General features: G+C 39.6%; 1 protein-coding gene across 2 annotated transcripts in view; it reads left to right on the forward strand.

The window, feature by feature from the left end:
• Positions 1-25711, forward strand: part of AHCTF1 (AT-hook containing transcription factor 1) — a 97774-nt gene that overhangs the window by 58854 nt on the left and 13209 nt on the right. For both annotated transcript variants that reach the window (XM_023216126.3, XM_023216128.3), the window contains exons 24-32: positions 82-232; positions 8109-8259; positions 8548-8655; positions 11730-11922; positions 13712-13906; positions 14578-14974; positions 18664-18787; positions 21220-21317; positions 24005-24213. In XM_023216126.3, coding sequence (XP_023071894.2) covers positions 82-232; positions 8109-8259; positions 8548-8655; positions 11730-11922; positions 13712-13906; positions 14578-14974; positions 18664-18787; positions 21220-21317; positions 24005-24213 — 1626 coding nt within the window. The remainder of the gene's footprint in view (positions 1-81; positions 233-8108; positions 8260-8547; positions 8656-11729; positions 11923-13711; positions 13907-14577; positions 14975-18663; positions 18788-21219; positions 21318-24004; positions 24214-25711) is intronic.

A 25711-nucleotide genomic window follows, 5' to 3' on the forward strand; every position in this document is an offset into this window, starting at 1 on the left:
TTTATTTTAAATGGTAAATATAGAATTATGGCACCTAACATTTTGAAGATTAAATTTCTTACCAATTTTGATATTTAATAGAATGATCGTGATCCTCGTTTGCGGGAGAGATCACTGGCTCGAAATTCTATATTAGACCAGTATGGAAAAATCCTTCCTAGAGTCCATCGAAAATTAGCTGTTGAACGAGCTAAGCCTTATCATCTGTCAACATCATCAGTTTTTCGATTAGGTAAGAATTTCATTGAAGAATATCATCATCTATTGGATCAAAAATGATACTGAATAATTTTCTGAAACCACCTTAAATTTAGCGACTTTCGCTAACACAGGCATACCTTGGAGATATTGCTGGTTTGGTTCCAGATCACTGCAATAAAGTGACTATCACGATAAAGCTAGTCTTCTGAATTTTTGGTTTCCCGTTGCATAGTGTTTACACTACTTTTTTTTTTTTTTTGAGACGGAGTCTCGCCCTGCCGCCCAGGCTGGAGTGCTGTGGCCGGATCTCAGCTCACTGCAAGCTCTGCCTCCCGGGTTCACGCCATCCTCCTGCCTCAGCCTCCCGAGTAGCTGGGACTACAGGTGCCCGCCACCACGCCCGGCTAGTTTTTTGTATTTTTTAGTAGAGACAGGGTTTCACCATGTTAGCCAGGATGGTCTCAATCTCCTGACCTCGTGATCCGCCCGTCTCGGCCTCTCAAAGTGCTGGGATTACAGGCTTGAGCCACCGCGTCCGGCCTTACACTATTCTTTTAAGTGTGCAGTAGCATTATTCTTAAAACCAGTGTACATACTTTAATTTTGAAATGCAATATTGCTAAAAAAAATGCTAACGATCATCTGAGCCTTCTGTGAGGTGTAATCCTTTTGCCAATAGAGGATCTTATCTCAGTGTTGATGGCTGCTGACTTATCAGCCTGGTGATTACTGAAGGTTGAAGTGGCTGTGACAGTTTCTTACGACGACACAGTGAAGTTTGCCATGTCAATTTACTCTTCCTTTCACTAGAGTTTCTCGGTAGCATGTAATACTGTTTGATAGCATTTTAGCCATAGAACTTCTTTCAGAATGAGTCAGTCCTCTCAAACCCTGCCTCTGCCCTGTCATCTTAAGTTTATGTAATATTCTAAATGCCTGTTGAGTAACAAACTACTCTATAAGAAGGCAGGTTTTGGTCAATCGGACTTTTTATTATTTGGCTTCTAGGTAAGGAGGACAACACCGGGAGGATTCTCCAAAGCAGTGTCTAGCTGAGGGAGAGTGACAGGAGGGTTTTCTGGAGAGGGGAGAGGTTGTGTCGTTGTATGTGAAGGAGTGGTCCCTGTTGTGTCGACTTAGTGATGATGTCAGTATGTAGGTCTCTGTCATGGTGAGGAAGCCGTAGCACCTCCAGGGGTGGAGACTTTAGTATGGTGGTAAAGAAAGTTCATTCTGGTTTATCTAGAAGTTGTTGACCTGTCAGGAGATGGTTTTAACAAAGTACGTGACTAATATTTTACATAGGGTTTAGGAAGAAACCGGCTAAATAGCGGGAGGCTGTAAAACAGGCTGATTGTTGATTAAATTTCTGTAATCCTGGGAGACTCTCTCTCTCTCTGTTTACAAATTTTCTCCCTGGAGATATGTCACTCCTCATTCTTAAGGGCTGAGAGCCGGAGGTCAGTTTTTTTTGTAACTTTTTAATGTTGATCAGGGATGCGTGTCTAGAGATGTTAAAGGAGTGAAAATTTTTAGATGCTAAATTTAAATATATTTCAAGATCTCTCAGGATAGGTTGTAATGGCTGGTATTGTTGTAGTAAGAGCAGCTATAGTTGAATTTTTTAAATTTGGAAGATACAGATCTTATTGAGAGGTTCAAGATGTAGGGATAAGTTAATGTTAAACAGGGTGAAGGGAAGGAATCCAAGGCAGCTTGGCAGTGGGGTATATATTTTTTTGGGTGGCCATTTCATGGCCACCGTGTCAAGTTGATTAGAAAAATGAGCCACCGCCCTTTTTAGTCGTCCTAGCATTTGGAAAGTGCTCCCCCAGCTAGCTATTTCCTGCCATTTATGGGACAGATAAGTCCAAAGGTTTAGCAAGTTAAGCAAGGCTACAGTGGGAGCAGCAGTCACTTTTTGTTTGCTTAGCATGTAGAGGAATACATGCCTCAGAGGGACATGTATTTGTCTGAAGAGAGAGACATTTAATAGTATGTTATTTGGCTTTAGGTGTCATCTTTATGTAAGGGAGACAGAGGCCCACATCAAAGATGGTCTCAGTCTCTTTAGTCAGCTGAAATTTTATCATAAGTTGTTGGCATGTCTACTTGTATATACTAGAAACTGGAGTTTGGCACTCTTTGTCTTGAGTTTTATTTAGTGGGTTGTCTCTATTATTAAAAAATACTTAAATACTAAATATTTTAACATACTATTTTTAATATTGAAATATGAATGGTGATTGCGTCAGGACAGTAGTGTAGTAGTATTGAGGTGGCAGGTGGTAGTGTCAGAAGCAGCAGCCGGTACCTCCCTTTTGGGTCAGATCTTTTGTCAGTATAACAAGTCTGTGTTGAAAGAATATCATAGTGCCTGTATATTTGACCTGCAGCTGAATAGTTTAGTAGGACTTATACAGTAAGTAGTATTTACTATAGATGTGTTAGTCAAGGTGACACAAGGAATGTTTTTGTGGAGGGGATAACTGCAGGAAAGGGAAGCTTACTCCACTTTTGTGGGGTGAAAATGAAGTTTGAGGTCACCACAAATTGCTTGGCTTGGACAGGCTAGGCTTGTGGGTGTCTATCGTATATTCAGTATTGGGACAGATTATTTCCCTTTGCTGTGATGCAGGAGAAATTAACTAGTGTATTGTCTTTCCAGAGACCATCAGCCACAGTAATAAAAGGGACTGAACAGTAGAGGGAGTTTATTTTTTATATGGTAATGTATCACCAGTTAAGATTTTTTTATTTTACAGAAGAGTAATGAGTATGGAGAGTTCTATAAGGGGGAAAGTTTGAATATATCGAGTATGGCAAGGGCACATTTTACTTAATGTGTAATATTCCTTCCCCGGAAGTCAGAGACTGGCTTATAGGAATAAGTTGAACCTAGTAGAGCCTGATCTGAGGGCTGTGGTGCCGCATTCACTCAGGAAGGATGGTTTTTAGGGTCTGAGCCCCTGAATTTTAGGAGAAGAGTGAGTGGTTAATAGCACAAGGTCCAAACAGAGTTTAGTTGGTCTGGAGGTGATTAGGATTTTTGAGTCTTAGGGTGAACCCAGTCTGTAGGTTAATATGGGTGAAGCTTAACCTCAGTGGGAACTAGAAGATGGTGGTTTCATATATTTTGAGAGTTTGTATGTTTTAAAATCGACAGCATGTTTTACTGCCCTCTCGGTCTCAACAGCAGCGCACGTTGAAGGTTCAATCATGCCAAGCAAGCTCTTCTATATAGTAATTGGAAAGGGCCAAGTCCCACTCCCTTCCAGCACCCGTGATAGTGCGATGGGAAGGAGCTTTAGTCAGTTTTTGAGTTTCCTGGCATAGTTGGTTACGGTGTTATTACTATGCTTGACCTTTTTAGATGACTGAGGTTTCTTAAGTTGTGTGTACCCTCCTCTATTAAATCTCCAAGGCAGAGGACACCCCCTGAGTAACTTTGTAAATGAAGGCAGTTCTGTTGTCACTCTGGATTGGTCAGAGTAAGCCAAAAACCCCAAGATGATGTCTTTGATTAAAACTCTGACAACCTCGTTTGTCTTTTTGTGTGACAAGGGAAGGCTTTTATTTAGCCAGTAAAGGTGTCTACACTAGTAGGTACCTGAAGTTTTTGGGTGCTGGGGCATCACTGTAAAGTCTTCTTGTCAGTCTTTTCCTGGCATGCCACCCCAGCTGGACAGCTTAGGTTAGTGGAGTCACAAGGGAGCCCCGATCTGGGTATTATTTTGTACAAACTGGAGATACCTGTTATATCCTTGATGTTTTATCTTTTAGATCCGGTATCTTTATTAACTAATTGCATAAGATTTGTTTTGTTTTTTACTATGATGTGATGATCTATGACCATATTTAGTTATAGACCACCCTAGGTTTTTGGGAATCTAGATTTTTTTTTCTTTTTTTTGGTCATTCTGAATCTAAATGTGGAAAATACCCTTCCCATTTGGCTTTAATTCCGGAGGTGAACACTGAGGCCGGGGCTTGTGGAGTAGGATGCCTGGGATCAGGTCATTTGTAAAGTTCACGTTTGGGTTATCTTTTTAGTAGCTGTGTCTTTAGGTTATTATTATTTTTAATAACCTCAAATTTTTATTTTTTATTTTTTTGGTGACCCTGGCAGGCCACCGCTACCCTTTTAGGTAACTGTACTGCTGCCTCTAATAGCTGTAATATTTTTAATATGATTAATCTCCTCATTGTCTGCAGTCAGGAGGCCTCAAAAAAAAAGCACTGTAGGCATGGATTACAGAGAAAGCATACTTAGAGTCTGTGGAGATGTGGTGGCCTTAGCCTGTCCTGAAGACAAGGCTCTCTCTAGTCAGGGATTGTAGGCTGTTAGCCTCCTTAACTCCAAGTGAGGACAGCATTGTATACTTTGTTTTTCTCGGCCCCTTTTTATGATGTTACTCTGATTTACAAACCAAGACTTTGTTAACTTCAGAGTTCTGAAAGGGTTTGTTTTTTAGGTCCTTTTGACTAGAATACATTTTACCAATAGTGGTTGAGTATTTGTGTAGGAGCAGTTCCTGGGAGGTGGGCAGGAACATGGCAGGGTTAAGGATCTGGCATACCTTGATGTGGCTGCCCCTTAGTTTTAAGTTTCTATTGTAACATCCTCTCATCAGTAAGCGAATGGTGTCTCTGTTTTTAGCACTCTGGGTAACTGAGGACCTAGACCATTAATATCTGACCCACGGTTTGTTTTTAAGCTTTTCTCATTAATAGGCAACTTGTAACCACTGTCCTAAGACATGGGGGCCATTTTGTGGCCCCCATGTCAAGCTGGTTAGAAAAATGAGCCACCACCCTTTTTCATGGTCCTAGCATTTGGGTAAGTGCCCCTCCAGCTAGTTATTTCCTGCCACTTATGGGACGGATAAGTCCAAAGGTTTAGCAAGTTCAGCAAGGCTACAGTGGGAGCAGCAGTCTTTTTTTTTTTTTTTTTTTTTGAGATGGAGTCTTGCTCTGTCGCCCAGGCTGGAGTGCAGTGGCCGGACCTCAGCTCACTCAAGCTCCGCCTCCTGGGTTCACGCCATTCTCCTGCCTCAGCCTCCCAAGTAGCTGGGACTACAGGCGCCGCCACCTCGCCCGGCTAGTTTTTTGTATTTTTTTTTAGTAGAGACGGGGTTTCACCGTGTTAGCCAGGATGGTCTCGATCTTCTGACCTCGTGATCCGCCCGCCTCGGCCTCCCAAAGTGCTGGGATTACAGGCTTGAGCCACCGCGCCCGGCCAGCAGTCACTTTTTGTTTGCTTGGTTAGTTGTTTTTAGTTTTTTGAAGGCTCAGTTGTATTGTTTATCTTATTTAAAAGGGTCTGATTCCAGCTCTTGTAGCTTTTTATAAAAAGGCTTTGTTAAAATACCCAAATTGGGAATTTATATATGACAGAATCCAGCCATTTTCAAGCATTTTTGGTTCTGAGGAGGAGGTGTTTGATACACAACCGTTTTCCTGTCCTGGGAAAGACACCCGTCCCTGAGAAGTTAAATAGCCTCGGGGTTTTCTTTTTTTTTTTTTTTTTTTTAGGTTTTATACCCTCTTTTAGCTAGAAAGTTTAGGGTATTTTTACTAGATTCCTCTTTAGAGGAGCTAGTAATTACAATATCGCTTACGTATTATACTTTTCTCTTTTAAATGTGAAATTCCTGTAATCCCTGGAGACCCCCATCTGTTACACTTTATCATCTCAACACTGCAGATTCCGTCTCAAGAATCCACTTGTTTGTCTATCTGTAAGAAACAATTCCTCATTTATTCATGTTTTATCATGAGATGACAGCAATTTATCACATCTTTAGTCTGTTTTTGTTTTTTTAAGAGACAAGGTCTTGGTCTGTCACAGACACTCTAGTACCATGGCATGATCATAGCTCATTGTAGCCTTGACCTCCTGAGCTCAAGTGATCCTCCTGCCTCAGCTTTCCGAGTGGCTGAGACTACAGGTGTGTGCCACCATGCCTGGCTATCTTTTGTAGAGAGGGCCTCACTATGTCGCCCAGGCTTTTCTCAAACTCATGGCCTCAAGTGATCCTCCCACCTTGGCTTGCGAAAGTGCTGGGATTACAAGCATGAGCTGTCGTGCCTGGCCCAGGCTCTGCTTCTCATTCTAGTTCTCTTGCTCTTTCCCCCATATCTGCGGTTGTTTTCTCCACTGAAGTCTTGAAGCCCTCAAAGTTAGTTATTCATGAAAGATGGAATCACCTTCTTCCAAACTCCTCTTATTGTACAGTTTGACTCCTCCCAGGAATTACGAATGTGCTGAATGGCATCTAGAATGGTGAATCCTTTCCAGAAGGTTTTCAAAGGACTTTGTTCAGATCTCTCAGAGGAATCACTGTGACAACTATAGCTTTATGAAATGTATTTCTAAATTATATCTTGAAAATCGAGATGACTCTGTGATCCAGGGTTACAGAATGGATGTTGTGTTTTCATGCCTGCTAATAGCATTCGTCTCCCTGTACATCATCAGAGCTCCTGGGTGACCAGGTGCATTATCAGTGAGCAGTAATATTTGAAAAGACTTTTTTTTTTTTTTTTTTGCTGAGTAGTTCTCAACAATAGGCTTAAAATATTCGGTAAACCATGCTGTCAACAGATGTATTTTCATCTAGGCTTTTTCCATTGATAGAAGGCAGGCATAGTAGATTTCCCATCATTCTTAAGGGCCATGAGATTTTTGGAATGGTGATTGCTTTTAATTTAAAGTCATCGAGTACATTAACCCCCAGCTGCAGAGTCACCCTGTCCTTTGAAGCCAGGCATTGACTTCCCATTCATGTGTTCACTGAAGTAGTGCTTTTAATTTCCTTCAGGTTCTTTTTTGCATTTACAACTTGGCTAACTGGCATAAGAGGTTTAGCTTTTGATTTAAAGTCATAGACATGCGACTCTTCCTTTCACATGAACAACCTGAGGTCTTTGTAGGGTTATTTGTTGGTTTAATTTTTAGATATTGTCAGTCTCAGGGAATAAGGGAGGTCCTCAGGGAAAGGGAGAGACAAGGGGGAACAGCTAGTCAGTGGAGTTAGCACATGCTGTTGAAAAAATGGTGCCAGTAGACTTGCTGGACACAGGGTTGTCACAGACCTTCAATTTGTTTAAAAAAAACAAAACACATGGCTGGGCACATTGGCTCATGCCTGTAATCCCAGCACTTTGGGAGGCCGAGGCGGGTGGATCACGAGGTCAGGAGATTGAGACCATCCTGGCTAACACGGTGAAGCCCCATCTCTACTAAAAAATACAAAAAGTTAGCTGGGCATGGTAGCAGGCACCTGTAGTCCCAGCTACTCGGGAGGCTGAGGCAGTAGAATGGCGTGAACCCGGGGAACAGAGCTTGCAATGAGCCAAGATCGCGCCACTGCACTCCAGCCTGGGCAACAAGAGCGAGACTCTGTCTCAAAAACAAAAACAAAAAATACAAAAATTAGCAGGGCATGGTGGCGCATGCCTGTAGTCCCAGCTACTCAGGAGGCTGAGGCAGGAAAATCCCTTGAGCCTAGCAGGCAGAGGTTACAGTGAGCCAAGATCGTGCCACTGCACTCCAGCCTGGGCGACAGAGCAAGACTCCGTCTCCAAAAAAAAAAAAAAAAAAAAAAAAAATATTAGCCAGGCATGGTGGCTACGTGTGTAATCCCAGCTACTTGGGAAGCTGAGGCCAGAGAATGGCTTGAACCCAGGAGGCAGAGGTTACAGTGAGCCGAGATCATGCCACTGCACTCCAGCTTGAGTGATAGGGCAAGACTGGTCTTAAAAAACGAAAAATTATCTATATAATTTTTAGCTACTCTTACCACGTAATGTGTGGTTGTTTTTTATAATCATTCTTTCGTATGCTTTTATTAAAATCCTGTTTGTTAGAGATACAGTTAATTCCAACATTCTTCATTTTACAGTTTCTAGACCCAAGCCATTATCAGCAGTTCCAAAGCAAGTTGTAACAGGAACTGTGTTGACAAGATCTGTTTTCATCAACAATGTGTTATCTAAAATTGGAGAAGTTTGGGCAAGCAAAGAAGCTATAAGTAGCACCACACCTTATAATAGGTATGTTTTCTTACATGTTTCATAGTCATGCTGCATGTGAATCTTTACTGGACATCAGCAATCCACTCTCATTGCCTAAGTTTATAGTATTAGTGTAAGTAAAAAAGATAAACTCTGTTTCTTAGAAGAATTTTTAAAAACCTTTAAAAGTGAAATGTTCATTGTTATTTGTAAGCAATGCGGAAATGTACAAAGTAAAAAAAATGAAAACCCTTTGTTCTCCCATCTAATCCACTTGTTACCAGTGCACCTTGTGATACATTAGTAGTTAAATTTTTATTTTTGTAGTTCAAAAATAGAAGAACCATCTCCTGTAGTGTATTCACTCCCAGCTCCAGAGCTGCCTGAGGCATTTTTTGGAACACCAGTTTCAAAAGCATCACAAAAAATTTCTAGGTAAGAATTTATTAAATCATTCTTAGAGACACAATGTTAGTTGATAATTACAATGATAATTTTTAATTATCTTTAACATTTTATAGACTATCTTAAATTATTAAATGAATATTTTAATGTTTGCTTTTTATTATACTTTGGGCAGCAGTAATTTTAGGAAATGTTACATCAGGTATTGTACTGAAAACTTTAATTAATTTCAGACTGCTTAGTGGACGGGAGTGGAGTTTGTCTGGTGAGCAAACTGTTAACTTACTTTCCTTGTTACCTCCTTGTTACCAGACCTCTAAATGAAGATTGTTTTTACACTTAGTTACAAATTAATCTTGGGTAGCCCACTGAAGTTTTCTTCTGTTCAGCATTGCCTACTAAAATGTCTTGTGTTGCTTCAGATGCAGCACTTTTACATCTTACGTGTGGTGTTACAAAAATAGTTAACTTGAAGTTTTGTATCCAAGATGAAATTGTGATTGCAAGTATTTACGAGCATTGGTTAGTTGAAAAGTGTTCATAATTATCTACCACAGAGAACAGAGTATGTATCTTAATGTATTGATTATTTGTTCTTAATATGCCCAGGATCATTGCAAATTTTTTAGTGTTTTATCAAGGACAAAATTACATTGTTTAAGGTATTTATAATGATTATAGATAATCATTACAAGATTATCTGAATTTTTGATACTAAGAAAAAGATACTTGAGGTAAGGTCATAGAAACAACTGAGGCCAAAAGTATAGAGTGTAATAATAGACATATTTTAAAGGTTGAAAGGATTTTTCTTTTTTTGCACTAAATTTAGTTAGGTTGTTTACCTTTATTTACTCTGGTAAGATGGTGTTTTAAGTGGAAAGAAGATATTTTAAATGAAAGTCATTATTACTGACATTCTTTTTTTCTACCAGTAATTCTGATTTTTTTTTTTTTTCCTGCAAGTCCCCTTGGTCTTTTTGTAATTTAATAGCTCTGAGGTTGGGGGGAGCAATAATAGAAGTTAAAAGACCGTTGATTAATGGCCTCAGGTCCTTAAAGGCAATATTAACTCAGATGGAAGAGAGCCAATTGGGTTTTGAATATTTACCTTATGTGTTTTTCATACTGAGTTTGCATTACTGCGTAGACAGTATATCTTGCAGTGAAATACAGCAAAATAGATAACATCCGTGGGTACATCATATAGTAAGGCTAAAGTGCTAATTTATGTAATTGATATTTTTATGTGATATAGGATGTATTCTTTATATGGATTATAGTAAAAAAAAATTAGCTCTAACAAGTAAAAAGTTACATAAATCAATTTTTTAAATACCACTGTAGATTTTTGTATATAACCTTGCAGATAGTAATGAAATCAGAAAAGATTATCTGAAAGAATATTTGGTCTCAGGATTGAAGACCTGAGACCTAGTGCAGTATTTCACATTTCATTTAGAAAATACCTTAAGAAGATTTTCCTTAGAAGCTTTAATGTTGAAATACTAAGTCTTGTTGATGCAGGAGTTTTGCTTTGACTTGGTAGGTTGCTTTTGTTGCACAGTCCTTGCTTTTGAGAAGCAGTCATTCATAAATGAGTACCTTAAACATAAATATTAACACAATGCAAACATTTAACAATGTGAGCAAACTGTTTTCCAAGTTTGAATTGAATCCAAGTACAGAATTTACATGCAAATGAGATAGAGAAAGAGGAGAATCTAGAAGAAAAGAAATGTCTAGCAGCCTGATTGGGTATTCTTGGTTTGGTAGAAATCTAAAAGCTGTGTTTGATACAGAATAACAAGTGGGAAGACCTTTAAATGTTTCCCCACTGTCACCCCTGTGAGTCTACCGCCCCGATAGATAGAATGACAGGGAGGGTCCTGCAACTACAAGTTTGTATTTCTGGGCTCCAGAGCATACTCTACTTTTCTGGTTATTCTCAGGTGAGCCACATTGGCATTTGGGGGAAATAAAAAGGGATTGTTTTTACTGCTAGGAAATACAACCATAAGATAGACTGTTTATTAGGAAATCGAGAAAAGAGTGACCTGTGCAAATGGTCCACCAAAAATTACCACCTGAAAACTCGACTTTTGAGTTGAAATGCATCTATATATTAAGCTTTAAAACTTACTTGGGTTATACATGCACAAGTAATCAGTGTGATCAGTTTTATCACTGGGACTAGGACATTATGGAAAACCTTGTAGTAGAGTCTTAACGTTGTACTTTGTCACCAAACTCATTGATTTGAAAAAGTTAACTTTTGGTTGTGGGGAGGGGGTGGTCAGTCTAGTCTTTATTGTAATCAGAACCATAAAGGCAAAATGAACCAATTTTCATTATATATATTACATGTAAGTGAATGGATATTTTGCATGTTAATGAATTTTAGTAAATGAATTGCCAGGGAAGCTTTGTCCTGTTTTTCTTTAGTGTTTTAAATAATTGGCAGTTCATCTTCACTTGAAAATAGATGCTAGGCACATAGCGAGAGCTCAGTAAATACAGGTAAAGGGAAGGAGGACGACGCAAACTCTTTTTATTTTTTTATTTTTTTTTTTATTTTTATTTTTTGAGACGGAGTCTCGCTCTGTCGCTCGGGCTGGAGTGCAGTGGCCGGATCTCAGCTCACTGCAAGCTCCGCCTCCCGGGTTCACGCCATTCTCCTGCCTCAGCCTCCCGAGTAGCTGGGACTACAGGCGCCCACCACCTCGCCTGGCTAGTTTTTTGTATTTTTTAGTAGAGATGGGGTTTCACCGTGTTAGCCAGGATGGTCTCAATCTCCTGACCTCGTGATTCGCCCGTCTCAGCCTCCCAAAGTGCTGGGATTACAGGCTTGAGCCACCGCGCCCGGCCCAAACTCTTTTTAAAAATCAGTTGCTACATGCAATTCTTAATTCTGTTTTGCTATGAATAATTTTCTGACTTTTTGAATGCATGGTGGCACTTTGGATTACTTTAATATACTTGACTGAATTTGTATTTGCATGTGGCTGTCATAGTTACCAGTGAATATAGAGGTTTGATTAAATGGGGTACTAAAGTCTTTTGGTTTTTCAGTATAACTCAATAAATGCATATTCTGATTACAGACTGCTAGATTTGGTTGTTCAGCCTGTCCCCCAGCCTTCTCAGTGTTCGGAGTTTATTCAGCAATGCTCTGTGAAATCTCCTTTGTACCTAGTATCCCGTTCACTGTCCTCAAGTTCACAATTAAAAGGATCACCTCATGCTATCTCCAGGACTTCAGAATTACATTTGCTTGAAACTCCTCTTGTAGTTAAGGTTAGTATTTATGCATCTAGCATTCACAATGACACTAGATTGCTCTTATTTTTCAAGTAGCAAGGAGAAAAATAAGCAATTTATAACTGATACGTTTGGGGAGTGCTGGGAAATGCTTTAAGCATCTTTTTATGTTTTTACATCTTCTAAAAACCGAGCTGATTAAATTTATCCCTTCCTGCTTAAAGTTAACAATTACATTATTTTCTTAAATGTAATATAAGGTTCTGTGTGGTTATTGCGAATTTGTCTTTGTCCTTTGTAATACTTTCAGGTTCTTGAGTTTGTTTTTATTTTATTTTTACATAAGCTCCATTTCTGATATCATTATGCTGTTATTTCTTCTATCAAATGCTATTGAGTTCTTCGGTTTATTTGTATTTACTTAAATTCTTTGACTCCTTTGACAAAACTGTTACTCCTTCCTACTTTGGTATCCCTCTTTAAATTGCCTTTTCCCATCTCACAAGTTATTAGCTGAGAAATCACAGCACTCAACTTGTGATATCTGCTAGTGGTGGTCTTTTTAAACCTTTCCTTTTTAAAGTTTTTTTTTTTTAAACATACTATCTTCCTAGCCCCTTGACTAATGTTCTGAATTGAAACCCAGAAGCTTTCTTACTCCCTCACCCCTCCGCATTGTCCCTCGGTTTTCTGTTTGGATATCAAGCATTTATAGAGAAGCTAGGGAATCCTTATTTTTCAAGTTGAATAAAAGATACCTCAATAAATGCTCTTCCTAAAATAGTTATTAAAATAAGTTGAAAAGATTAGGTTTCAATAAGTTAATATTCAGTATAGTATTTTTCTTCATTTGTCAAAAAAAAAATCACACTTTGTATCCTCTGCAGCTAGGTTCAAATGAAATGAAATTGGAGTCGTTTTATACTTGCTGCCAGAACAGTCTATAAAAAAGAATTGTTATGATCTTGTAACATGTCTAACAGAATTTATTATAATCTAATGGGATTCAGTAATTTGTTTACTAGGCCTTTAGAGGCTAAGTTAAGTGAAGGAATTATCTCTACTAAATAAATTTACATGCTAATTTCAGATTATTTGTATTCATTGTACTAAAATCTTCAGAGGATTCTGGTACATAATTTGGTTATTATTGGATTTGTGTGATGAAATTTTTTTTTTCTGAAACATACTACAGTCTTACACTGTAGTTTTCTGTAATCGATTTGTATAATTCTATAATGTTAAGTAATTTATCTTACTAATTGGCATTTTTTTAGTTGAATTTAGGTTGGAAATAATGCTTTTAGAAAAATTGTGTTTTTGTTTTTGTTTTTTGAGACAGAGTCCCGCTCTGTCGCCCAGGCTGGAGTGTAGTGGCCGGATCTCAGCTCACTGCAAGCTCTGCCTCCCGGGTTCCCGCCATTCTCCTGCCTCAGCCTCCCGAGCAGCTGGGACCACAGGCGCCCACCACCTCGCCCGGCTACTTTTTTGTATTTTTTAGTAGAGACGGGGTTTCACCGTGTTAGCCAGGATGGTCTCGATCTCCTGACCTCACGATCCGCTCGTCTCAGCCTCCCAAAGTGCTGGGATTACAGGCTTGAGCCACTGCGCCCGGCCTAGAAAAATTGTGGATGCAGTTTTATGTTTCGTAGACTTACGTATAAAAATCTCTGGAAGAATTTTGTATTTTCTTTGCAGAAATCCGGAATAAATATTTCTATTGATATGTTAATGGAGATGATAACCACTGTTGTGACTCAGTTGACCCACTCTGTTTTTATATAACCACTTTTCATGGTGTAATTCCATTTGCTCTTTACCATAGAAAGCTAAAAGTTTGGCCATGTCAGTTACTACTTCTGGATTTTCTGAGTTCACTCCTCAGTCCATCCTGAGGTCTGCTCTTCGATCAACACCTTTAGCGTCTCCCTCTCCATCACCTGGAAGGTCTCCTCAGCGACTTAAAGAAACTAGAATTTCATTTGTGGAAGAAGATGTCAACCCAAAATGGATTCCTGGAGTAAGTTTGATAATAATTGGGAGAAAAGACATTTTTTAATAAGAATATATTAGCTCTGACAAGTAAAAAGTTACATAAATCAATTTTTTAAATACCACGATAGATTTTTGTATATAACCTTGGAGCTAGTAATGAAATCAGAAAAGGTTAGTTCTGAAAGAAACACTGGGGCCATTGGCTAAACCAAACACGTCATCTTACAGATAAATAGGGCTCGGAAGCACCAAGTTGGCTGTAGTCAACTAGATATATGGTGGTAGAATTGGGACTAGGATTCAAACCTCCTACTTTTTAGTCCTTCTTTTATGTTTGTTTTTACCTTATACTGTGTTATTTCTAGCTGGTTGTATATTTAGGAGGGTGTGTCTTTAGATCCACTGTAGATTAACAGGAACCTTTCAGTGATTATTGGTCATCTAGCCTGTGTTTTAGTTCTAGTTCTGTGTTTTAGTCTTCTGAAAATACTGGTATATTACCAATTAGGGAAACATTAGCCACCATTAACTTTTATGTACCAGAAGAGAATGGATTTAGAACAAATGAATTTTTATTAAGGAGAGACTTTGGATAAAAACAGCAAAGAAAGAGTGGGTATGACTGGGATGAGTAGCTTAGGACTAGACTTAACTGTGATATTTACTAATTTTTTTTTTCAAAATCTTACTTTATAGGCTGCAGATGATAGCAAATTAGAAGTATTTACTACGCCTAAAAAATGTGCAGTTCCAGCAGAAACTGAATGGCTGAAGAGCAAAGATAGGACCACATCTTTTTTCCTGAACAGCACTGGAAAGGAGCATCAAGAAATGGATCTGGGGTCACAAAGTTTAGAGAAACTCGATGTGAGCAAAGGAAACAGCAGTGTTTCAATCACATCGGATGAGACTACCTTAGAGTATCAGGATGCCCCGTCACCAGAAGACCTTGAAGAGACTGTTTTCACAGCCTGTAAGCCCAAAAGCTCTTCCACTGCACTAACTACTAATGTAGCTGAACAAACTGAAAAGGATGGAGATAAAGATGTATTTGCACCAGAAGTAACTCCTTCAGACCCGCAGAAACAAATGGGTAAGAACTCATTTCTGAATACTCCAAATTGTTATTAATGTCCCTCAATAAAGTTTATAATAGAATTTTTTCCACCATAAGAAAAGCATCATAGCCAGGCACTGTGGCTAATGCTAGTAATCTCAGCACTTTGGGAGGCTGAGGTTGGAGGATTGCTTGAGCCCAGGTGTTCAGCACCTGCCTGGTCAACATAGTGAGGCCCTGTCTTTACAAAATAAAAATTTAAAAATTAGCCAGGCATGGTGGGAGTGTTCAGAAGTTTGAAACCTCAGTGAGCCATGATTGCACCACTGTACTTTAGCCTGCGTGACAGAGCAAGACCCTGTTTCAAAAAGAAAGCATCAGAGTTAAATATTATATGCTCACAGTGTTCTAGTTCCTTGACATAATGCCCAGATCTTACTCTTTCGGCTTAAAAACTGTGGCTTACCTTACTTCATGAGTAGGTATGAGATTTCAGAGGAGAACTTATGTGTTAGATTTTTTTATTTGGCCATGAAATTTAGAAAAGAATAGTAAGGCCGGGCGCGGTGTTCAAGCCTGTAATCCCAGCACTTTGGGAGGCCGAGACGGGCGGATCACGAGGTCAGGAGATCGAGACTATCCTGGCTAAGATGGTGAAACCCCGTCTCTACTAAAAAATACAAAAAAGTAGCTGGGCGAGGTGGCGGGCGCCTGTAGTCCCAGCTACTCGGGAGGCTGAGGCAGGAGAATGGCGTGAACCCGGGAAGCGGAGCTTGCAGTGAGCTGAGATCCGGCCAGTGCACTCCAGCCCGGGCGACAGACCGAGACTCTGTCTCAAAAAAGAAAAGAAAAGAATAGTAATATTGAAGGAAATGTAAGATGCCATCGTCTGACTTGAAAGTCCTTCCAGTAGCTATGAAAAATAACTTTACAGAACAAATTATTACAATTTTTATTTATTTGTTTTTTGGAGACGGAGTCTCACTGTGTTGCCCAGGCTGGAGTGCAGTGGTGCGATCTGCAGCCTCCCCTCCCCCCGACTGGGTTCAAGCGATTCTCCCGCCTCAGTCACCCACTACCACGCCCGGCTAATTTTTGTATTTTTAGTAGAGATGGGGTTTCACCATATTGGCCAGGCTGGTCTCGAACTCCTGACCTTGTGATCTGCCTTCCTCGACCTCCCAGAGTGCTGGGATTATAGGCGTGAGCCACTGCGCCCTGCCAAATTGCAATTTAAAACTCATCCAGCAGTCTTACGTTTCTAGAATTCCATTCTACTCTCCGTCCTCACCTCCAAAATAATCACTGGATAATGAAAATAAATGTTCAGGCTGGGTACAGTGGCTCATGCCTGTAATACCAGCACTTTGGGAGCCCAGAAGTTCAAGACCAGCCTAGACAACATAGGGAGACCCCATCTCTAGAAAAATTTTTAAAAATTAGCTGGGCATGGTAGCATGCACCTGTAGTCCTAGTTACTCAGGACACTGAGAGGGGAGGATTGCTTGGATGCAGGAGGTTGAGGTTGAGGATGCAGTGAGCTGTGATTGCGCCATTGTACTCCAGCCCAGGCAACAGAATTAGACCCTGTCTCAAAAAGAAAAAAAACTAGTTCAGTGGCTCATGAATTTATTATCTTCATATTCTTCTACCTATGAAAAAATGTTTTGAGTTCCTAATGTATGTATTCCTGTTAGCTCCTCCTGTGTTTATTCTGGGTGTTGAAGATCAAACAGTCAGGTAGAAATGGCACCTGCTCCCATGTCACATAGAGCGTGGTGGACTATATTGACAAACCCTTATAATCCAGTTTGGTTAACAACAGGGCCAGGGGAACCCTCGTAAAGGGGAAAGACTTGACCTAGAATTGGTGGATCAGAAAACTGAGCCTATTTGTGTTTCTTACCCTACACACAGTTTTAACAAGGTTATTTAAAGGTAACTCCTAACTCTAAAGCTGTAAAACCACATACTTACATAAAAATCTGCATCTTAGGCCAGGCACAGTGGCTCAAGCTGTAATCCCAGCACTTTGGGAGGCCAAGACGGGTGGATCACGAGGTCAGGAGATTGAGACCATCCTGGCTAACACGGTGAAACCCCGTCTCTACTAAAAATACAAAAAAGAAATTAAAGAAATTAGCCGGGCGTGGTGGCGGGCGCCTCTAGTCCCAGCTACTCAGGAGGCTGAGGCGGGAGAATGGCGTGAACCCGGGAGGCGGAGCTTGCAGTGAGCCGAGATCGCGTCACTGCACTCCAGCCTGGGCAACAGAGCGGGACTCCGTCTCAAAAAAAATCTGCATCTTAAGTAGTTTAAGATGAGAGTCCACTGAAGTTTGGACTATATCTTTACTTAGTAAGCATGGGTATTATTAATTGCTCTAAGAACTTTAGCGCTATGCCCATAAATAGCATATGTCTAGAAATTTACACTGCCTTATTTATATGAGGCAGAGTCTTGCTCTGTCACCCAGGCTGGAGTACAGTGGGGCTATTTCAGCTCACTGCAACCTCCGTCTCCCGGGTTTCAAATAATTCTTTTGCCTCAGCCTCCCAAGTAGCTGGATTATAGGCATGTGCCACTGCTCCCAGCCTACATTGCTCTTTAGATGTGCCTTGTTCTACTAACATGTTTAAATGGTAGCTATTAAAAGAATGTTCATAGCATTATCTTCACTGATTATTCTTACAATATTAGGCAGTCTCAAATAGAAATCTGTATTTTTTTTGAGACGGAGTTTCATTCTTGGTGCCCAAGCTGGAGTGCAATGGCGTGATCTCAGCTCACCACAACCTCTGCCTCCCAGGTTCAAGTGATTCTCCTGCCTCAGCCTCCTGAGTAGCTGCGATTACGGGCATGTGCACCCACACCTGACCAATTTTTGTATAAGTAGACGTGGGTTTCACCTCGTTGGCCAGGCTGGTCTCGAACTCCTGACCTCATGATCTGCCTGCCTCAGCCTCCCAAAGTGCTGGGATTACAGGCGTGAGCCACTGCGCCCAGCCAGAAATCTGTATTGTTTTTGTGGTGGGTGGAGTTTCATATAACACAAACTCCACTATAGAGTGAAGCAAGCTAGATTTGAATCCTAGCTCAGTACTTACTGAGTACACTTCATGAGCTGGGATAGGCAGTTTTCTTACCTACTTTCTTGGATGTTGAGGATTAAGTGAGTTAGTATATGTAAAACAGTTGCATTAGTGTCTGTTCAGCAAAAAGTGAAAAGCGAGAGGTTAAGGGGGGGCTTTTGAGCTAGGTTCAGAGAATTCAAAGAAGAAAGTGTTGGCCGGGCGCGGTGGCTCATGCCTGGAATCCCAGCACTTTGGGAGGCCGAGACAGGCGGATTACGAGGTCAGGAGATCGAGACCATCCTGGCTAATACAGTGAAACCCCGTTTCTACTAAAAATACAAAAAACTAGCAGGGCATGGTGGCAGGTGCCTGTAGTCCCAGCTACTCGGGAGGCTGAGGCAGGAGAATGGCGTGAACCCAGGAGGCGGAGCTTGCAGTGAGCCAAGATCGCACCACTGCACTCCAGCCTGGGCAACAGAGCGAGGCTCCGTCTCAAAAAAAAAGAAAGAAAGAAAGAGTTAGCAGTCCGATAACAGCAAACCTAAACGAACAAAAAAGCAGACCCAACAACTTTTTAAAAAGTAATAATGCAAGACTATCGGTAATCACTAAATATTTAGCATAAATAATATTCTTATTTGTATGACTCATAGGCAATTTAGAAGATGCAGAAACAAAGGATCTCTTAGTTGCAGCAGAGGCATTTTCAGAATCGAATCACTTAAGCCCTGTTCAAGGAATTGAAGCTTCTCTTTGTGCACCATCAGTCTATGAAGGGTAAGTTGATGGAGAAAAATTCAAATACTTTTTAAAAGACATTTAATGAAATCGTGAACCAGAAATAAAATATTCTGCGCATGTTAGATCTCACTTAGATCTTTAGATCTTTAACATCTCCATTTTGGTAATGGGTTTTTTTTGTTGTTGTTGAGACGGAGTCTTGCTCTGTCGCCCAGGCTGGAGTGCTGTGGCCGGATCTCAGCTCACTGCAAGCTCCGCCTCCCAGGTTCACACCATTCTTCTGCCTCCTGAGTAGCTGGGACTACAGGCACCCACCACCTCGCCCAGCTCATTTTTTTTTTTTTTGTATTTTTAGTAGAGACGGGATTTCACTGTGTTAGCCAGGATGGTCTCGATATCCTGACCTCATGATCCGTCCGCGTCGGCCTCCTGAAGTGCTGGGATTACAGGCGAGAGCCACCGTGCCTGGCCTAATGTTGGCTGTTTTAAAAGAAGTTTAGTTGTATAGTTGTATGTTATTTAGTAGTTACTGTGAAATTTTGCAGTGCTTGGCTGCTAGACATTTTGGAAATATACAGAGACACGATAAATTGAGGCAGAACTCTGGTGATTCTGTTTTTGTTGAAGACCAAAATTTCACTCACAGCTGTGTTCCTCTGTGCCCTCTGCTTCCTGTGGTTTCAGGATGATCAGGCACAGGACTCTTCATAGGTAGACCAAAGTAGAACACAGGGGAGATGACAGACAGTTTTATTTCCTTCCATCTGTTCAATACATGACTCTTAAGTTTGTGGGGGTTTTTTTGTTTTTTGTTTTTTTGAGACGGGGTCTCGCTCTGTCACCCAGGCTGGAGTGCAGTGGTGCATTCTCCTGCCTCCGCCTCCCGAGTAGCTGGGACTACAGGCATCTGCCACCTCGCCCGGCTAGTTTTTTGTATTTTTTAGTAGAGACAGGGTTTCACTGTGTTAGCCAGGATGGTCTCGATCTCCTGACCTTGTGATCCGCCCGTCTCGGCCTCCCAAAGTGCTGGGATTACAGATGTGAGCCACCGCACCCAAGTTGGTGTTTTTTAACGACTAGTTGAAACATTATATTCCCAAATAATTTTCATTGACACTTTATTAGATGAGTTATTCAAAGTGTGATCAAGCAGACTATTGGGAGTGTCAGTTTATGTTCTGCAACAAGATAAACAGCTTGCCTTGGAATAGAAATCAGTGCACTGCTTCCTTTTCGGAAAGTCAGCTGGACTAATCAGTATGATTAGTGAAGCAGTTGATTCACCTCTGACAAGAGCTCCTTGTCTCGTTGCAAGACTGACACAGGTTGCATGTCAGCACTTTGAATAACACCATTGTAGAGGATACAAAGAAGGGACAGCTTCAATTATCAAGTGGTAGAAAGGATGACTTAGTAAAATTAACTGGCACAAAACATAACTTACGACATTATAATTGGTTCATTACTTTATAAATAACGAAAGGGACTTATCAGACCGCCTATACAATTCAGTGTCATGATAGTCACCCCTTGCATCTTGAACTAAATCACATGCTTTACGCCTGAGAAGAGAAATCTAGATTAGCTGGAATCTTTGCCAGGCCTGCATGGAAAAAGTAGGAGAAGCCAATATGAAAGGATTATCCAAAGTATGTTTTTGTTGTAATGCTTTTTGAATTTTAATGAAAACTAGTGTTATTTATTGCAATGGCTTTGATGGATAATTGCAACAATTGCAAAGCAAAGAGCAGTCACATGAGAAGGAATCACATGAGAATTACCAGTGAGAACCCAGGTGCATATTCACTATCTTGGCTAACTAGTTCCTTTTAAAATGTAAGCTTATTTGATATTTTGTGGTGATGTATCACTGTTGCTTTACCTTTTTCTTGAATTCACTTTAAAATACTATTTGTCCTAATTTTTAAAATTAGCATGCTTTAATTGGGTTTTGAGAAAGATCAGATTAGAATATTAAAGGAACACTGTCATCATATTCCAGGATTTATTTTCATCATATGGATTAATACAGGTTTCATTGGTCTCTTATTCTGAGTCATTTATCATACTCTTTCCAGGTAGCATTAAAATATTGAACCTTGCCTCTACTGAGTTCATAGAAAATATTCCATAATATTTGACAGACTTATTTGAAGACTGTGGCCACAGATTATTAAAAATTGGCTTAAATATAATGTATACTGACAGGCATTTTAAAATCATTTCATTTCTACTTTAAGGCCATGCCATTGTTGCCAAAAACATTAGAAAATGGGAAAACAAGTACAGCATTGTTTCTGAATTCACTTTTAAATTTTCTATGACTGTTCAGAATGAGCTTGAGTTGTATTGAATTCTCTGAACCTCAGTTTACATTGCCAAAATGACAGGCTAGGCGGTGGGACTAAAGTGGGTTAAAGCAGATGGGATCTTCTTACACACTAAGGTATGTATTTCTTTTTCTAAAGGAAAGTCTTCACGCAGAAGTCCACGGCACCAGTGTTGGATGAAGGGTTAACATCTGTTGAAACCTACACCTCTGCAATTAGAGCAAATGACAATAAATGTATGTATTATTTTGACTTTAGGATTATTCCATTTTTGTGTTTTGAGTGAAGAGTTTTCTATTCTTAGAACAAAATAATCTATTCTGTTGTTCAGATTTTTTCTTCCTCAGTTGTTGTTCTCTCTGGTCAGCTTTCCTGGCATAGAAGTATTCTAAGGAGATGTATAAGTTGTCAGACACTGGGTTGCTTGTAAGCCATTCTGGGGCTCTAATATTGAAACTCTTAGAATGGTTTTTGTGGACATATTTTCCACAAAAAATGTGAAAAAAGAACAAAATAAATTGCTAGTCCACAGCCAAATGCATCCCTGCTGTTTGGTCTTCTTGAACTCAGAAGAGTTTTTGTGTTTGTGATAACTTAAGGCCACGGTTGACTTTTCATTATTAGAAAATAGTCACAAATGACTGAATATGCTCCAGGGAAATTAACAAATATGTGGAATTTTTTTTTTTTAACCCAGTGAACATTTTTGTGAAGGCCTGTTCTCAGTTAGTCTCTGGCTATACAGAGATGAGGAAGATAGGTTTTTAAGGAGCTTACAGTTGGATTCAGGGGAAACAGATACCTTGAATGTCTGTGCCCAGAATTGGTCTGATCATCTTGTATCTATTAACTCATTTAGTCCTCACAGCACTATCCTATGACATAGCTATTATCTGACTCTAGAGCCCACGCTCTCAACTGTTGTGCCTTTGTTCCTGGTACATTATGAATGGGGCTTAGGGAATGCTTCAGCAGACTTGTTTTTGTCCCATGATTAAGGTAATACATGATTACAGAGTAATCCAGAGAGAATTGTCGAACATGTGATTAAGGTAATACATGATTACAGAGTAATCCAGAGAGAATTGTCTAACATGTAAAGTAAAAAGCCAATCACCCATTTTAGGGGTCCATAATTAACTATTTAAAGTGTCTTTCCTGAATTTCTGTTTTCTGTGCGCATTTCCCCCGATATGTTGAAAGAGGAGATACGATGGTGCCTAAAGAGCGCAGGGGCCTGAACCCAAATGTTTGGGTTCCTAACCCAATTCTGCACTTAGGGGCTATACCTCTATTTTTTGGTTGGTAAAATGTTAATCGTTTTAAATGGGAATATTAATAACACCCATTTCATAGCGTTGTCAGGATTAAGCCACTTGCATGTAAAGTGTTTTGTGTAGCGCTTGGTACCTGAAGTTTAGTAAATGTTAGCTGTTAGAAATAATCATTATCAGTACATTTATTATCAGAAAAGCAACTTTCTTTTTTCGTGTAATATATTTAAGACATTTTTCTGTCAGGAATATAAATTAATCCTGTTCTTTTTAACAGCTCTACCAGTGTTCTGTAGTGAAGATGTTACATGCTTAACTAATTGCTTATTGCTGAACATTTGGGCCAGTCACCATTTTGTGGTTCGTTTTGCTGTTTCTGCAGTAAATATTCTTGTGTCTTTGCACATTACATTCTATATCAGTATTTCTTTTGGGTAGATTCCTAACCATGGACTTGTTGGGTCCAGAAGTGTGTACAGATTTTAATTTTTATTTTTATTTATTTATTTTGAGGCGGAGTCTCACCCTGTTGCCCAGGCTGTAGTGCAGAGGCGCGATCTCGGCTCACTGTAAGCTCCGCCTCCCAGGTTCACACCATTCTCCTGCCTCAGCCTCCTGAGTAGCTGGGACCACAGGCGCCCGCCACCACGCCGGGCTAATTTTTTTGTATTTTTAGTGGAGACGGGGTTTCACCATGTTGGCCAGGATGGTCTCAATCTCCTGACCTCGTGATCCACATGCCTCGGCCTCCCAAAGTGCTGGGATTACAGGCGTGAGCCACCGCACCCAGCCAGATTTTTAATATTTTATTGTTGTATCCAATAGTTTGTATACTACTTTCATGTATTTGATGAGAAGCCCGTAAAGTGCTTTTTTTTGTCGTCGTCTTTCTGCCAAACAGGAAAACATTTTTCGTTTTATTTTATTAGTATTCACATGATAGGGATAACAGCCCCATTTTCCATTAAAAGTGTAGAAATATTTTTTCCTAGGTCATCTTTTATTTTTGTGCTTTATTGATTTTTTGTTTGTTGTTGTTAAACACTAAAGGATTTTTAATTGTTATTTTCTCCCCTTGTGGTATTTTGTGTCATTCATAAACTTTACACCCAAATATTAATATCACCTATGATTGTTAATGACATATTAAACTTTGGCAAAGAGGAAGACAAAAGAAGGAATTTCTTTTTAAGTGAGCCCAAAAATTATTTTTTTAAAGTAGTAGAGTGTATTTGTACCCATTTGAATGCTTTCTGCCAGAAGAGATTCATTCTTTTTCCTAGTCCTGTCAAAGCCCAGATTGCGTGTCCCTCATGTGATTCTGTAATTACTCTACAGGGGTAGTCACCTGGTAAACACAGTTTTCAGATTAATAAGGAACAAGCACCTGAACTTCCTCGAAGCAGTTGGTCATCATATTAAAAGTTTCCTGATATCATTTATCAGTTATCAGTTTTAAATGTGAAATTTTTCTGTTTTATCTCTGTGGAAAGGTGTGTACTGTTTAAGAAGTTGCAGACTTTCGGTCATTGTGATAGTTTATTAATACACTATTCAAGTGCAGTGTAGCCTTTTCCTTTCTATTTGCTTCCTTAATTGTGTTTAGATTTATCAGTTTAAATGTAAAAATTCACTCATTTTTCTTTCAGCTGTGGCTGGTATCCTTGGTGATAGTGGAAACTCCTCGCTCCCTATCTCTGAAGGTCCTATTATCTCAGAGCGCAGGCTTAACCAGGAAGTAGTGTTGAACTTAAAAGAAGATCATGAAGTAGAAGTTGATGTACTAAAAGAAAGTGTTGACTTACCAGAAGAAAAGCTTCCAATTTCTGACAGCCCTCCTGATACTCAAGAAATTCATGTAAAAAAAATTAATTTTTTACTTCTTTGTCAGTCTTTCAGTTTTGGTTGTTTCAAGACAGTAGTTCAAACCTAACATGTTCATTTATTTGACTGCTATATAAAAACTTATTTATAAAAATCGGGGTTCAAAAAATAAGTGTATAAGTATTTTGTGGAATATGAAAACACATCCTTTAAGAAATTGGCCTTCAAGGTGGGTGCTGTGGCAGTTGCCTATATAGCAGCTACTTGGGAGTTTGAGGAGGGAGGATCCTTGAGCCCAAGATTTTGAGACCAGCCTGGGCAACATAACAAAATCCTGTCTCAGGGGAAAAAAATAAATAAATAAATTGGTTTTCATGAAAGCCAAAAGGAAGTGTTAAGCCATAGTTTTATCAATTTAATTTTGCTGATCTGGTTCAAATGAAAGGTCTTTTTAGTCATAAGATCATATATTTGAAAATATATGGATACAGTTAAACAGGATTTCCCCCTACCCCAGGCATCCTTGTGGGAGAATGATAGTCAGCTGGCTGGTGCTGAACATCCATACACTCGGAAAAGGACTTTTTGCTACTTAATATGACTTAGAGTTTTTAGAAAAAATTATGCCAAATCTTTTATTACCAGCAGGCAACTTTTATATAATAAATTTTAAGATAAAAAGCCAACTCTTCTAATTATTTATAGAAATTTGATTGTTTAGAATTTGGGAAGTGTCTTAACTCATAAAAATGTCATAGTTATCCATACTCATCTTAATGAGTATTCCCACTGCCATATAGATGAGTAAAGTTCCAATTCCTTTAGTTGGGAAGCTGATAAAAACTGTGGGGATGGTGTAAGTGGAAATCCTCATTTCTAGGTTACTATTTCCAATCTGTCATCTCACTGAATGTTTGGGGAGTGGGAAAATGTCATTGTCTAGGTGGGTGGTAATGTTCTACCTTCTTGGTCAGGAGATCTCTCTGTTACTTTCTGCCTCCTCCTTTTTCTCCCCTTCCCTTACCAAAAGGTAAATGCAAGGACCATTCCTTCTTCCACCAAACCCTTGCAGGAGAGGTACTGAACTTGAAAGCCTTAGGAATTTCATGGTTTATGCAGCCCCAGCAAAGGGAAGAGGATTGAGTCTAGCCCAAGGGAGCTTATGTAGGTGAATTGTTCTTCAACCTTATGGGGATCATGCTGTTTAGAAAAGTGTGGATAGTTAGGTAATTTGGGGAATATCATTAAAACACAGTTTGGGGGTTGTTTTCTCCGGTTAACTTTTTTTCTTGGGTAAGAATAGAATAAGTTCTTAAATATTCTCAGAACTGTTAGCATCATAATTTTCAAGCTTTTGTTGACTGTCTTTTTAGCCAGGGAAATGTGGAATTTCTAGTTAAATTTCAGTCATAATCTCAAAATCTTTCTCTCTAGTTATTTTGACTGAACGAGAGTCTGATTGCTTAAAGGGGTAATTTTTTAAAGTAAACCCATAAGTATATGACATATTAAATATAATTTATGTTTTAAAA

The sequence above is a fragment of the Piliocolobus tephrosceles genome, chromosome 1 (genome assembly GCF_002776525.5).
Source record: "Piliocolobus tephrosceles isolate RC106 chromosome 1, ASM277652v3, whole genome shotgun sequence".
Classification (NCBI taxonomy): Eukaryota; Metazoa; Chordata; class Mammalia; order Primates; family Cercopithecidae; genus Piliocolobus; species Piliocolobus tephrosceles.